Source organism: Zea mays, chromosome 10 (assembly GCF_902167145.1).
Source record: "Zea mays cultivar B73 chromosome 10, Zm-B73-REFERENCE-NAM-5.0, whole genome shotgun sequence".
NCBI classification, from domain to species: domain Eukaryota; kingdom Viridiplantae; phylum Streptophyta; class Magnoliopsida; order Poales; family Poaceae; genus Zea; species Zea mays.
The window spans coordinates 72,189,023-72,201,555 of NC_050105.1; the positions used below are offsets into that span (position 1 = coordinate 72,189,023).

The 12,533-nt window shown below is 46.5% G+C and overlaps 1 protein-coding gene across 1 annotated transcript; it reads right to left on the bottom strand.

Annotated features, from left to right (window-relative positions):
• Positions 1–4,207: 4,207 nt before the first annotated feature.
• Positions 4,208–7,700, bottom strand: LOC100193520 (phosphopantothenate--cysteine ligase). The gene is made up of 9 exons (NM_001138632.1): positions 7,357–7,700; positions 7,103–7,217; positions 6,950–6,994; positions 6,612–6,697; positions 6,318–6,370; positions 6,159–6,218; positions 5,648–5,749; positions 4,851–4,970; positions 4,208–4,762 (listed from the first exon to the last, which is right to left on the bottom strand). The coding sequence occupies exons 1-9, from the start codon at positions 7,490–7,492 to the stop codon at positions 4,526–4,528; spliced, it is 954 nt and encodes a 317-aa protein (NP_001132104.1). The 5' UTR covers positions 7,493–7,700; the 3' UTR covers positions 4,208–4,525.
• Between the last annotated feature and the right edge of the window lie 4,833 nt (positions 7,701–12,533).

Genomic DNA, 12,533 nt, shown 5'->3' on the forward strand with positions numbered 1-12,533 from the left:
GGTGTACTACTAATGCTCCCTAGCCGAAGCTGTGTACAGGCCCAGGTCCCAGTCAAGGCTACCTCCTATGGGCCATTGCCAATTCTTTCTTAGGTATGCTACGGGTGAGGACAAGACCATCCAAGAATGTGGTCGCCACCTCCACGGCGTACGACGTCTTGTACAACCCCCCGGGGCGGCGTCGGAACAGCGTGGCCGGCGGTGCAGGGGACGCTACGGGTGCGGCGGACCTGCGCACGGCGCGACCGTCGCCCGTGCGGTGGACGGACAACCACGCTCCACTTGATGGCGAGAGGCAGCGTTGGAGGCAGCACCAAAGCCATCCGGGCCAAGGAGCCAGACACGCTGCAGCTGACGGCCTACAGCCAGCCGGCCCCGCGTAGCCGAGGTTCGCCTCCTCTGCAAGGCTGGTGAACATCCTTCTCCTCCAAATGCTGGAGGAAGAAGCGGGTCACCAGCCCATGCGGAGGTAGGGCCCCGACTCGGCTCGCCTTCCACCCCAGCGAGGATGATGAACATCCTTGAAGCTGAGGGTAGGGGGGAGGCCGTAGCCTGGATTGCTTCTCTCCACCACGAGGCTGGTGGTCATCCTTATAGATGACCACCGGTGGGAGACTGTAGCCGGGCTGCATGATGAAAATCCTTGAAGCCGAGCGATGGCAGAAGAGCGCCAACGCCCACGAGGTTGCGCCCCTCCAACGGCAACAAGAAGAAGACAAGATCGGCAGCACCACCGCGCAGGAAATGAAGAGCACGAGCTTCCCGGCGGTGAGACCGTTGGGAAAGGTGACCCTAACGCGGATCCCCCCAGCGAACACCGGCGAGCCTCATCCAGAGGTTCGGAAGGCGGAAGGGCGCGGCGAATGCAAGAAAAGCGAGGCATGGCTACTGCCCGAGGGGTGAACTCCTTTTTAAAGGCAGATTTCCCCGCTCGTGCCCCAAAGCATCACGGGCAAGTCTCCCCCAATGCGCACCAAGGCACCCAGCCTATGGCATGGGGGACCGACCCTGCGTAACTCGCGCAAGGAGCGTGCAACCGTCCTGCGGTTATACGCCCTTCCATCTCCACCGCAACCAGCGGTCAAAAAGGTGAACCGCCGCACAAGGAGCATGCAACCGCCCTGCGGTTATACGCCCTTTCATCTCCACCGCAACCAGTGGTCAAGGAGACGAACCGCCGCATAGGGAGCATGCAACCGCCCTGCGGTCGCGCGCCCCCTGAGCTTCGCTGCAACTGGTGATTCAACCTCTGGCATGGGGGCCCAGGCCCACGTGTCATACACCCGATGCGCCGGTTCCTGGGTACAGGAAAGTTGCACCACCGTCGCGCCAATACCGCGTCTCCTCGAGACCGTCGCAGAAGACTAAGAAGATAAATTTTCAAAAACCAAGGCAGCGACTCGAGGTACCCCGCGCATGGCCCAACAAAGACATTAAGTATGGAGGTCATGGGCCAGTTAGCCACGGGAACAGGCATGGCAGTCGACGTGACCATAGGCGGGCCGGCAGTAACTGCATCAACAGGCGCGCAGGAGCAGCGAGCCGATCTCCAGTCAAACTCTGGCCCCACCTGCAGGCTCGCATCCTCCCCTGAGGCGGGCCCGGGGGCCACTGTTGGTACCCTAGATTAGGGGTACCCCTTACTACGGTATAAAGGCACGATGTCTGTGCGGCTACCCATAGCCACGCGGAGAACAACCTCAGGGGTATCTTGTGGGCAGTTAAGGTGGCGTTCTCAGAGATAACGCTATCGGGCCTAGAAGACGCCGGACCCCTGTGCGCATGACCCGGACCCCCGAAGTAAAGCAGCCTGAAGCCATTGGATAAGGTTCGGACCCCATCTAGTGAGCTCCGGACCGCCCATAACAAGGTCCCGGGAAAAGGAGTGTCATAAACTAAGCTTAGGTCCGGGACTGACGTGTGTCCTAGCTCTATCCGTAGCGCCTCCACCCCCCTCGCTCGGTCAAGGGTCTAATAACTTATTGACCGTGACATAGGCCAGCGGGCGGAGCGTAACGTAAGGGCTCTGAACCGCGCGGCCTCAGCATTTATTGCAGAGAGGACACGCCGCCTGTCCACCCTTCTGACAGATGATGTGCCCCCACGACATTTATTGCGTCCTGTCCATTCCACTGGCAGGCGGCGCCAGGGCCGCCCTGCAGACGATGCACCTGTCCAGTCCATTGTCGAGACAGTGTGCCCGTGCTGCGCGGTGCACTGTGCTCATCCCTTATACAAGAAGCTTCCCCTGCGCACCGAGACAACGCAGATCTCAGGTGTCAGGGCGTACGAAGATTACATGGGCATGGCAAGCAATAGTTTCATCCTATTTGTCCCTGAGCCCACGTGTCGGGGCTCAGAACCCTTATACATGCCCCCCTTGAACTATAAAAGGGGAGGCATGCGACGTAGAGAGAAGGACTCAAGTCATTCAGGCTTACACACAGCACAAGCTTCCTCAACAATCAAACACATAGTGGAGTAGGGTATTACGCTTCGGTGGCCCGAACCACTCTAAATCCTCGCGTGTTCATGTGTTTGATGATCGCTTAGCAAGACAGGCAAAACGCTTAAGCCCCCTCCTCATCTTAGGATTTAGGGCAAGTGTACTCCGCCACCCGGCCGAAGAATTCCCTCTCCGACAGACTCGAATAGTAGAGAGACTATTATCTTTTGTTAAAATATATACAATTAATAATTAATTGGAAGTACTATTATTATAACAAGTGACTATAAAAAAATAGCATACTGAGATATATATACTATCGTTAAGATGATATCATAATTTTTAGCTAATAAACTCATAAATCATATAATAATATCATCATATATTAAGAACTTTTTTCTATTTTGGGTTATTCGGTCTATTTGGATTTTAAAGGTTAGGAACCGAACCCGAACCCATAACCCGAAATATAGCACATATAGGAACCGAACCCGAACCCGAAAACCCGAATAGACCAATAATTCGGTCTATTCAGGTTCAGATTTTTGTTTTAAAATGCCCACCCCTATAGATAACATAATTTTATTGATTTTTTAGTAAAAAGTAAAAATAATGATAATATATTGATAAGATCATGTTGTCAGTTGTCTTGACTCTCTATAATTGTTTTTATCAATTAGCGACCTCTTATTTAGAGCATCTTAGGACTCTTCATTTTTAGCTCTGTGTTTGACTCTCTATTTATTTTTTAATAAAGATTACATTTTATATGTAGCATCTCACTTCAATAGACTATCTATCTAGTTTGTGTAGTCAGATTGGCTAGCCAAGTTTGACTAGTGATGGGGCTAATTTGAAGAGTCAGATAGTTTGACAAGTTAGATGACTAGTATATTGAAGAGTTATTTTACTGTCAATTAGCTAAAATCTATTTATTTTTTAATAAAGATTACATTTTATATGTAGCATCTCACTTCAATAGACTATCTATCTAGTTTGTGTAGTCAGATTGGCTAGCCAAGTTTGACTAGTGAGGGGGCTAATTTGAAAAGTCAGATAGTTTGACAAGTTAGATGACTAGTCTGTTGAAGAGTTATTTTACTGTCAATTAGCTAAAATTTAGTTTGACGAGCTATTTGGTTAGTCTAATGAAGATGCACTTACGATTCGAAGTAGGAATAATAGAGATTATGTGTAAAATTATTGCGTCCTGGTGGAAGGGTGTAGTTGTCAAAAATTGGCTGGCCGTGGGATGTTGATCTAAAGGCGTAGGATCCCCAATTACACGCTTGCACAGTAACACTGATTGCAACCCAGACTACGCCTAAACCGAATCTCGTAAGATACATTGACTCGTTTTACCAGATTCATCGCTAAGAAGCAACTCAAATAGACTCAATACATTCTTTTTAATTATTAGCAATAGAAATTTTGATAAAAAAATTATCAACAGCTTGTCTAATTGATTATCTAAATATAATCATCTTCTACTTTAAATTTCTCGCTAATCAAGGATAAAAAGCAAGAATGACACTTACAAACAAAAAAAATAAATTTTGTTGAAAAATTAAAAGACAGAAAGAGATTTTATGCCAATGACTCATTATTTTGAGAGTAAATTTCAGGAAGACTTTTAGAGATGCTCCGACACACCAAATAGATCCAGGAACAGAATTGAGCCAATATAAGTTTGAGTGAGGACTACTGGCTAGTTTCAATAGTTACGGAATTGATTTGAGCCTTTGACAGAAAAAAAAGAATGATCAAAAAGGCTATTCCACCATAAAAGTTTGACTTGAGAGCGGCAAATTTGTTAAAAAGCTCGATAGCTAGGCTGGCGGCTTCGCCACATGAACAGTGGCATCACATCACCTGCTTTACCTAGGTTATTTTCAAAAACTTGCATGTACTGGTGTGAGCTATTCAGCTATATTTTTTTTTTGAATTAATCTGCTGCAGCACATTGATGAGCATCTTTATGACAAACCCGGTGAACTCTGTATATCACAATTTGCTAGGCGAGTAGAAGTAGAATCGCCCATACTCCCCTGATTTAACCATCTCGCTCGCTCGATGGTCCTACGAATTGGGCTGTGCAATGTGCTCCGAGTGCATCTTCACCAGGAGGTCGGTTAGCTGCACTTCAAGGTCTTCCGCCTTGCTCGTCCTGCTCACGGTCGTCCTCCCCCCGTTGCTTGTGACCATCACCACTACATCTTTGTAGTTTGCGAGTTCATTTGCCACCACGACGTTCATACCGTACTTCTTCAAAGCCATCTCTGCCTTCTGTAGGAGAATGTTAGGATCTGTTTCGAGCTGCAGTGTCCAGGTATTATGAATGATAGGTTAGTCAGGTTCGGACACAGGAAAAGTACACATACTTACTGAGGAACATAGAGCTAACCTTGAAGGATACACAAAATGCAGCAGGAGCCCAGTTTTTCCGGAGGATGAAAAGCATCTTAGGGACTTGGTTGAGTTGCATGTTCAAAGGGCCGCCTGCTGACTCAATTTTATGTTTAGCCTGCACAAACATTTGTCAAGGAGGAATGTGGAATGGTAGCAGAACAGTATGGATGTTTAATTGAAGTCCATCAAGCGGCTCTCCATAACCACTAAAAACTAAATATACACACAGCAGACAGCACCACCATTGGTATATAACGCGCCGTTATGCTTGCAGCTACTAGTGTACAGGATTATGCAGGAAAAAAAACTAATGTGCAGGATGCGACTTTCAAAAGCATCTGGGAGTCTGTAGGAATTCTGTTATCATCCTTGTTGTTGATGGATTTCATGTTTTCCTTGTTAGACAAAAGCTTAAACATGAGGGATGTAGGAGGGAGAATAGTATAGAAGGATCAGGGAACATCACAGCATATATTAACTCTTCTTTCTTTTTTGAAGGTCGACGGCGCAGCATTAACTACATAAGTAGCACCGTTTCTGAATTCCAACAACCTTCTTTCAAATAGTTTCCTCTACATAAAAAGGCTTGTTTCCATGACTCAAGTGACTGGTATTCCTTCTATTTATGAGGAAGCCGAATAAAATAGCCATGGATTACTACCTACAATGTGCAATGACACTACAGACAAAATGGCGATACTACAGGCAATAATAACTGCTTGAGTATGCAGTTGCTTGGTTTGCTCAAGTATAATAAACACATGGAGAGAATTATCTGAAGATAGAACCTACCATACTTTCCCATGGAACATAGAAGTCGGAAACTGCAGCAGCAAGATAAAACATTCCACGGTGCCCCAAGCAATTCATAGAAGTAGCCACCATTTGTAGTAACTGTCAGCAACAGGAAAGAATAAGCTTTTCATATTCTACATTAGTATAGCTGTAACATCTTTCACCAGGTTAAGCTACCATGCACCACAACGAACCTTTTAGTATCTAAAGTAGTATTTATATAATAGTTTCAAATGGATGACATATCAGAATGCTTGTCAGTTTGTGGTAATTGATATAGGCTGATCTGATGACTCTGATCTTAACATCAAAGTAACCTGACAAGAGGTTCTGGTGCCAAACTATGATTAAATTATGAACAATGTCAAAAAACATATATAATATTCTGCATCCCAAACAGCAGGGTACAACATATAATATGGACAGTAATGTTAGACATGTGGCACTGACACTATGAGCAAACATTAATTTTTTCAATATATGCTAGTAGAAAACAGGGGTGCAATACCTGAAGGTACTCAAAAATTGTTGTGAAAGGCAGTTTGAGAAGAAGGCATTCATCGATTGCCTGTGATAGTGGATATAAGACAGCCATAGTACCATATCATATGATTGCAGCTAATGCTTCACAAGAGAAAGCCAACATACAAGAGGAGCATATATATACCTTCCGGTAATTGCTAATTGCTGCCTTGACCACCGATGAATGAGACTGTGGAACTGAGATGCATAACAAAGATACAAACAGATGTTTCAGAAGTCAAATGCATATACTAATTTGAACATTACTTGAAATTACAGTAAAGGAATGAGCTGAGAAGGTTGAACATCCAAGCAAAGGAGATAAACAAAGAAGAAAAAGGCAATCAACATAAAACCATACAAGTAAGGAGCTGCTGGACCAAACAGATTTTGGGTCAGTTCGCATGACATACATAATTCAGGTTTACAGTCTCCAAACCTTGGATCTCTGAGTCTTCCCCGAGCTCAAAAAGATCGAGAAAGGAATCCTCTGGAAGAAACCTACAGTAAGGCTGCTTGCTCCCACTGCAAAGAGGGAAGTGTCACTCACAACTTCTGCCTTATATTGGTATTCAGAACTGAACATAAACAGCTTGCGGCTAACTACACCGAGCCACCTGTGACATTTGGTTCTGAAAGGTTTCACAAGCCGAGCCTAGCTACACAAAACAGAACTACACCGGCAATTTCATTTAAACTTTTTTAGCATGCGGCTAGTTCAGTTCCACCCCGTCTCTGTTGAAATTGAACAGAAAATGCCGGGTTCGAAGGACTCACCGGCGATGGATGAAGATGACAGCGTAGCCGGCCTTAAGAAAATACCTGCATTGAACTGATCTCAATGAACCAAAAGATGAAGGGACCAGCTCCACAGTAGGACGAGCAGACAGAGCATTAAAAAGCACAAGAGTGTGTGATCTGTCTGCCTACTCGGTGGAGGCGGCACCGCGCTGGCCGGAGCTAAAATTGTCGATGTAGCGCACGCAACGCTGCTCCAGGGGCACCGTAGTGCCGCCGGAGGTGACGCACACCACTCCACCACCCCCTGCAGCACGCGATCGGTGGCGACAGGAGCAGCCGCGTCAGAAATCTGGTTTTCGTTTCAGGCTTTCAGCCACCCAGCCCGGAGCCGGACAGAGATGAGAGCAGGGAGGGAGAGAAGCGGAGGATCGGGGATCACTTGCCGGCGGAGTGGCGGGCGAGGAAATCGGCGAGGCTGGCGGCGAGACGGTCGCGGTCACGGAGCGGCGGCGCCGCGCGGAAGAAGGCCTCCGCCGCCTCCTCGCTCTGGCGCGCCGCGACGCTTGGATCCATGGCCATCACTTCCGCGTTCTCTTCTGATCTTTGCCTTGTTTTTTCTGTCCACCGAGAATTTTTCGTGTGGAAATTTAAGGAGGAAAAGGAGTGGGAGAGCGACGGGACTGCGCTAGTCAGCAGCTGGACGAAGGATTTTGGAATCCACTTTTGAGTTGGGCGGCGGGCGACGGAGATTCTGGAGCTGGTGGATGGGGGAAGGTTCGTTTGAAACGTGATCAGTCGATGTAGAACCTGAATGGACGTGAGAACTGAGAAGTGGAAAAAAAAGGATATCTGAAAACGTAAGTAAAGAAGTTAGGTAGTTGGATAGAAAAAAAAAAAAGAAATCTTGTCAGCAGATAGATAGGTTCAAATTAACTCGCTGTTGTTTAGTTTTGTTCGTGCTCTTTTCTTTAGATTCCTCAAATATGACATTCCAAAGGAATGGAGAGGGGTTGAAAGCTCCGTATATGATTTGATAATTGAGATAATTGGTGGACTAACATCTAGATCCTGTTTGGTATACCTCCATCTCCAGAAATTTTTGAATTGGTGGAGTAGTTTATTGGATGCTCCAAAAAATTATGGAGCTAAAATTGTAAGACTTTAGAAAACATTTATACAAGTCATTTTATTTATTATTTAGATTAAAACTATTTTTAAACTATTTAAATTGATATTATAAACTATAGCTCTACAATGGAGTTGGAGCTGGAGCCATCCTAAACACTCCCTAGTCTATCTTTGAGTGTTATAAATGCTATAGGTTTAAGTCCATCTCAAAGTTTGAGCAAGATTGGCAATCATAAAAAAGAATAGTGATTGGTATCAAATGATGATAAGTGCTCAACATAAAAAAGAACGAGAAGGAAAAATATAAGTCCATGTCCAATCATTCAACGTCCCAGCTTTACTCCTTCACTTCTCTCATACACTTGCAACTTCTCCTTCTCCTGCTTGTACTATTGAGAGCACCTAGAGGGGTGAATAGATAATCCTGCAAAATATCACTTAAAAAACACAAACTTAGTCTATACTAGTCGGTTACCCGTGCGTTGCGACGGCTCACAACAATACCCACACAAATTATCCACCAAAAAGATCTCAATATTTTTTATTGGTTATCTCCACTCTTCACATAATATTTTTTATAAACGCACGTTGTAACATAGGCAGCAAATCAAAGACCCTCATCCCTCGCCTCCCCACTTCTAAGGTTTCGTAGAGCATGAGGGGAAGGGAAGAGGCAGACATACCTGTTCATTGCCGGAGAAGGACACGACGAAGACCTGAGCATCTGGAGGCGACATAGGTAGTATACCGCTAGATATATAGGGAGAGAGCACGCAAGTGGAGAAAGAAGCCCAGCTAGAGCAGCTCCAAACCAAGAGGCACCTGCACCATGCGCCAATCCGAGAAGGGGGCAACAGGTTGGGGAGGAAGAACCGACCGAAGCGACACAACACCACCACCAACTCTGTAGCATATGTCGACTGCTGCCATGCTACGAGCCTTAGTTGTCCAATATCTCAGACATGTATTCCTCATCGTTAAGATAACCTAAGCGTGACAGGCGCCACCATATCCTCCTCGACGGCACGCATGGAGAAAGGCCAAGTGCATGACCGACTCGCCCCGTACCCACGTCGACCAGCGTCGGTCGGCTCGCGGCTGCGACCGTGTGCGGGGGCAGCAGGTTGGGGAGGAAGAATAGGGCGAAGGCCGAGAAGACGAACGAGACGTCCGACAATAGCGAAAATGATGGTGCGCGCATGATGTGAAACATCCTCGTGGACGTGCAATAGCCACTGCGCGAGTCGGTGTCGGGGCTAGTGTCGGACGAATACGGGGAGGAGGCACCTACTCCTACGCCCTGTGTTGAGAATGGGGTGGCGCGGAGGTGGAGGCGTGAGGCGAGAGAGAAAAGAAGTAGAATGACGGACGAGGTGGTGGCAACTGAAGTGAGGACCATCATTATCGTGTGGAGGTATAGATAACTAAATGGGTTGTGTCTAGCGAGCCGGCCCGAGGCATGACCCATTTAATAGTGCCTGGGCCAACCTGGCACGAGCGCCGTGCGAGTGCTGGCCCGGCCCGACACGATTTTTTTATTTTTTCAAAAAACATATATACAGATGTACAATTTATATTCAATATTATAAACATTTGACCATGATGTTCTAGTGGTTAGATAGCTTCGCCCAATGTCTTCCACCCACCATTCTTCTATCAGGGTGTGGGTTCAAACCCCACATGTTGCTTTTTAATACTTTACGCTGAGTTGATTTTGAAGAAATGTAAGGACTTTTTTTGTAAAAAGATGACGCAGGACTACCGTTAAAACTTGTGCTTTAAGTATAGTAGAGACATGCACTTCATTGACTTATTATAGTAAGGTTGGCTTAATGGCCAATATCGAAGGCCTTACGCTGAGTTGATTTTGAAAAATGTAGGGACTTTTTTGTAAGAAGATGACGTAGGACGACCGTTGAAACTGATGCTTTAAGTATAGTAGAGAAATATAAGTTAGAGAAAATTAAACTTAGATTGAAAGTAGATAAAGAGAGGTAAGTTCCTTTCACCTATCAAGATATGATTTATACTTGGAGCAATATCACATGTGATAAGATGGAATTAAGAAGAGATAAAATTACAATAATGCAAATGGCATAAGAGACACGACAATTTTATCTCATGGTTTGGTCAAGCGGTTCGGTCAAGCGTAATATGCTTGTCTACTCTACGTTGTGGCGTCCCAATGGACAATGGTTACACTCAACTTATCTAAGTGATTCAAAGATCAAACTTGACTACCACGGTTCTTCCTTATATTTAGAAATCTTGTTTGTGAGAAATCTTAATAAGTCGGAGTCTCTCACGCCTTACACAAGATGATCACAATCCAAAATCAGAGTAAGGGAGGGAGTAGAACACACACAAGTATATAACAAAACAACAACACACATGAAAGCAAATACAAGAGCACAATAATAAAACGATAGAGTAACAGCTCATAAATGCGCTTAAATCTCTCTCAAATCACTGAACAGTGTGGTCGTGGAGTCTCGGAGTTGTAGTGTGCACTTGTGATGCTTGGATACCAGGAGAGGGCACCTAGGGGCTCCTTTTATAGCCCCAAGAGGTCTAGGAGTCGTTGCCTTCTCCACAAGGAAGCTAGAAAACTTCTTTGTTTGTGGGCTTACTGAAGCGTCCCGATCCTCTGGGACTCAAATGTGATACAATTACTAGTCGCAGGAGGCTAGTAAACACATTTATACATCAGATGATTCCAGATCTGCTTAAATGAGACAAACCTATAAAGGTGGCGAACAACTTTAAGAGTTGGTCCACAACTCGGGACATATCATCAGAGTGGGGCTGAAGCAGCCCGATATACGCAGCGAAGCAAATCAGCGGTCCAACAGCCACATGCAAGGTTGGGAACAGTCGTAACTCTTACCTGATCTCCTTTTTCTGAAAAACAACAAATAAGCAAGGGTGAGTACAAACGTACTCAGCAGCCCACCTTCACCCGCGGAATGGGGAAATCAGATATAATGCATGGAATATGTGGAGCTCAGGATATTTTGCAGAAATAGTAATATTTTATGCAGGGTTGTTTTGAAAAACATTTTGTATTTTTGCAAAGCGCATCCTCTCCAAAAGGAGCAGGAAGTTTTTCAATATTAGAACAAAATCCCCTGGACTAAACCATCCACGTATCTCAGCAGTTTCCCACTGGTTTTCATTTTCAAAAACAGCTACTGGACTTCCCATCCACCATAGCTCACGGCTCAACCGCCGGACCTTTTAAAAACCACTTTTCAAAAGCATCTCTTTTTTTTTGAAAAACAAAACATTAATTGCCATACCATACCAGACTCGTCCATTCCTGTGGACACAGACTATTCGAATAGGTTTTCAAACTCTGCGCAGAGGTGTACACTTTACCCACTAGTCCGGCTCTGCGATCTCATAGCTAGTGAGATCCGAATCCGAATCTCTTTCTTTCCTTGCACGTCCTAACCTTAACGGTTATACCGGAAGGAGTCAGGCCACCGCCATGTCCAAACCGGACAAAACATTCCCCCTCCTTATCCTCCCGGTGCTCCCCAGCCTTCATAACCCTGGGGTTGGACCGTATGAGTTCGGATTGAGTGACTGCCCACACAGTCTCGAGTGGTTGTACTTACCATGAGTACAGGTAGTGAAAGATGACAAACCGGTCCTTATACGAGGGGACAATCCTTCTGCTCACGCCTAAACCAGCTGAGCCATCACCTTAGGCCCTCCCCTAAACCAGGGAATCCCTGATCATCCCTACTCAAAGGTGATAAGGGTGAAAACCCTTCATCATACACATTTTGAAAAGCATTTTCTTTTGAAAACTCACACCTTTTCTCAAATCATTTGGAACAACCACCCGCGATGGCACCCAATAAAGCTAGCTCGAAGGCTGCCGAGGCTGCGAAGGCAGCACTGCTGGCCGCAAAAAAGGGCAAGGCCCTCGCCCTCACCCACTCCACCCACCAAGAGGCTACTGACGACGACGTTCTCTGCACCTGCGAAGACGACGCTCTCCGCACCTGCGGCCCTGAAGGGCAGCCGCAACCTCCCCTAGGCTTCGCTCCACCAGAGGGCACGGACTTCACCGAGGACGGCAAAATCATCGGTGTCTTAGCGAAAGAACAGCTACAGCTGCGCGCCCTGCGCATCAAGAACCGCAATCTCCAGAAGCAAAAGGAGATACTTGAGGCCAAGCGCCAACGTGTGTCTGCACAAGCCAAGGTGCGGCAAATGATACGAGACGAAGAGCAGAAGGCCCAGGAGCTCGAGCAAGAGATCGCGTTAATGCAGCGCGAAGGCCACTTCGGCCTGCAACACGGGCCACCCCTGCAACAGCGCGCACAAGTCGAAGACCTGCACTTCCCTCAGCGCGACCACACCATCCAACACGCCGCGCCATTCCAAGGGGTCAACTACCTCGACGAGCGAAGTCCCCTGGCGCCACACCTGCAAGTGACACCCTGGCCTGCCAACTTCCGGGCAGGGACCTATCCCAAGT

Coding starts and splice junctions, on each gene's coding strand:
- LOC100193520 (NM_001138632.1), bottom strand. CDS start 7,492: ATGGCCATGGATCCAAGCGTCGCGGCGCGCCAGAGCGAGGAGGCGGCG. Junction 6,371..6,611: donor GGAAGACTCAGAGATCCAAG/GTTTGGAGACTG, acceptor TATGCATCTCAG/TTCCACAGTCTCATTCATCG. Junction 4,763..4,850: donor CATTTTGTGTATCCTTCAAG/GTTAGCTCTATG, acceptor TGGACACTGCAG/CTCGAAACAGATCCTAACAT.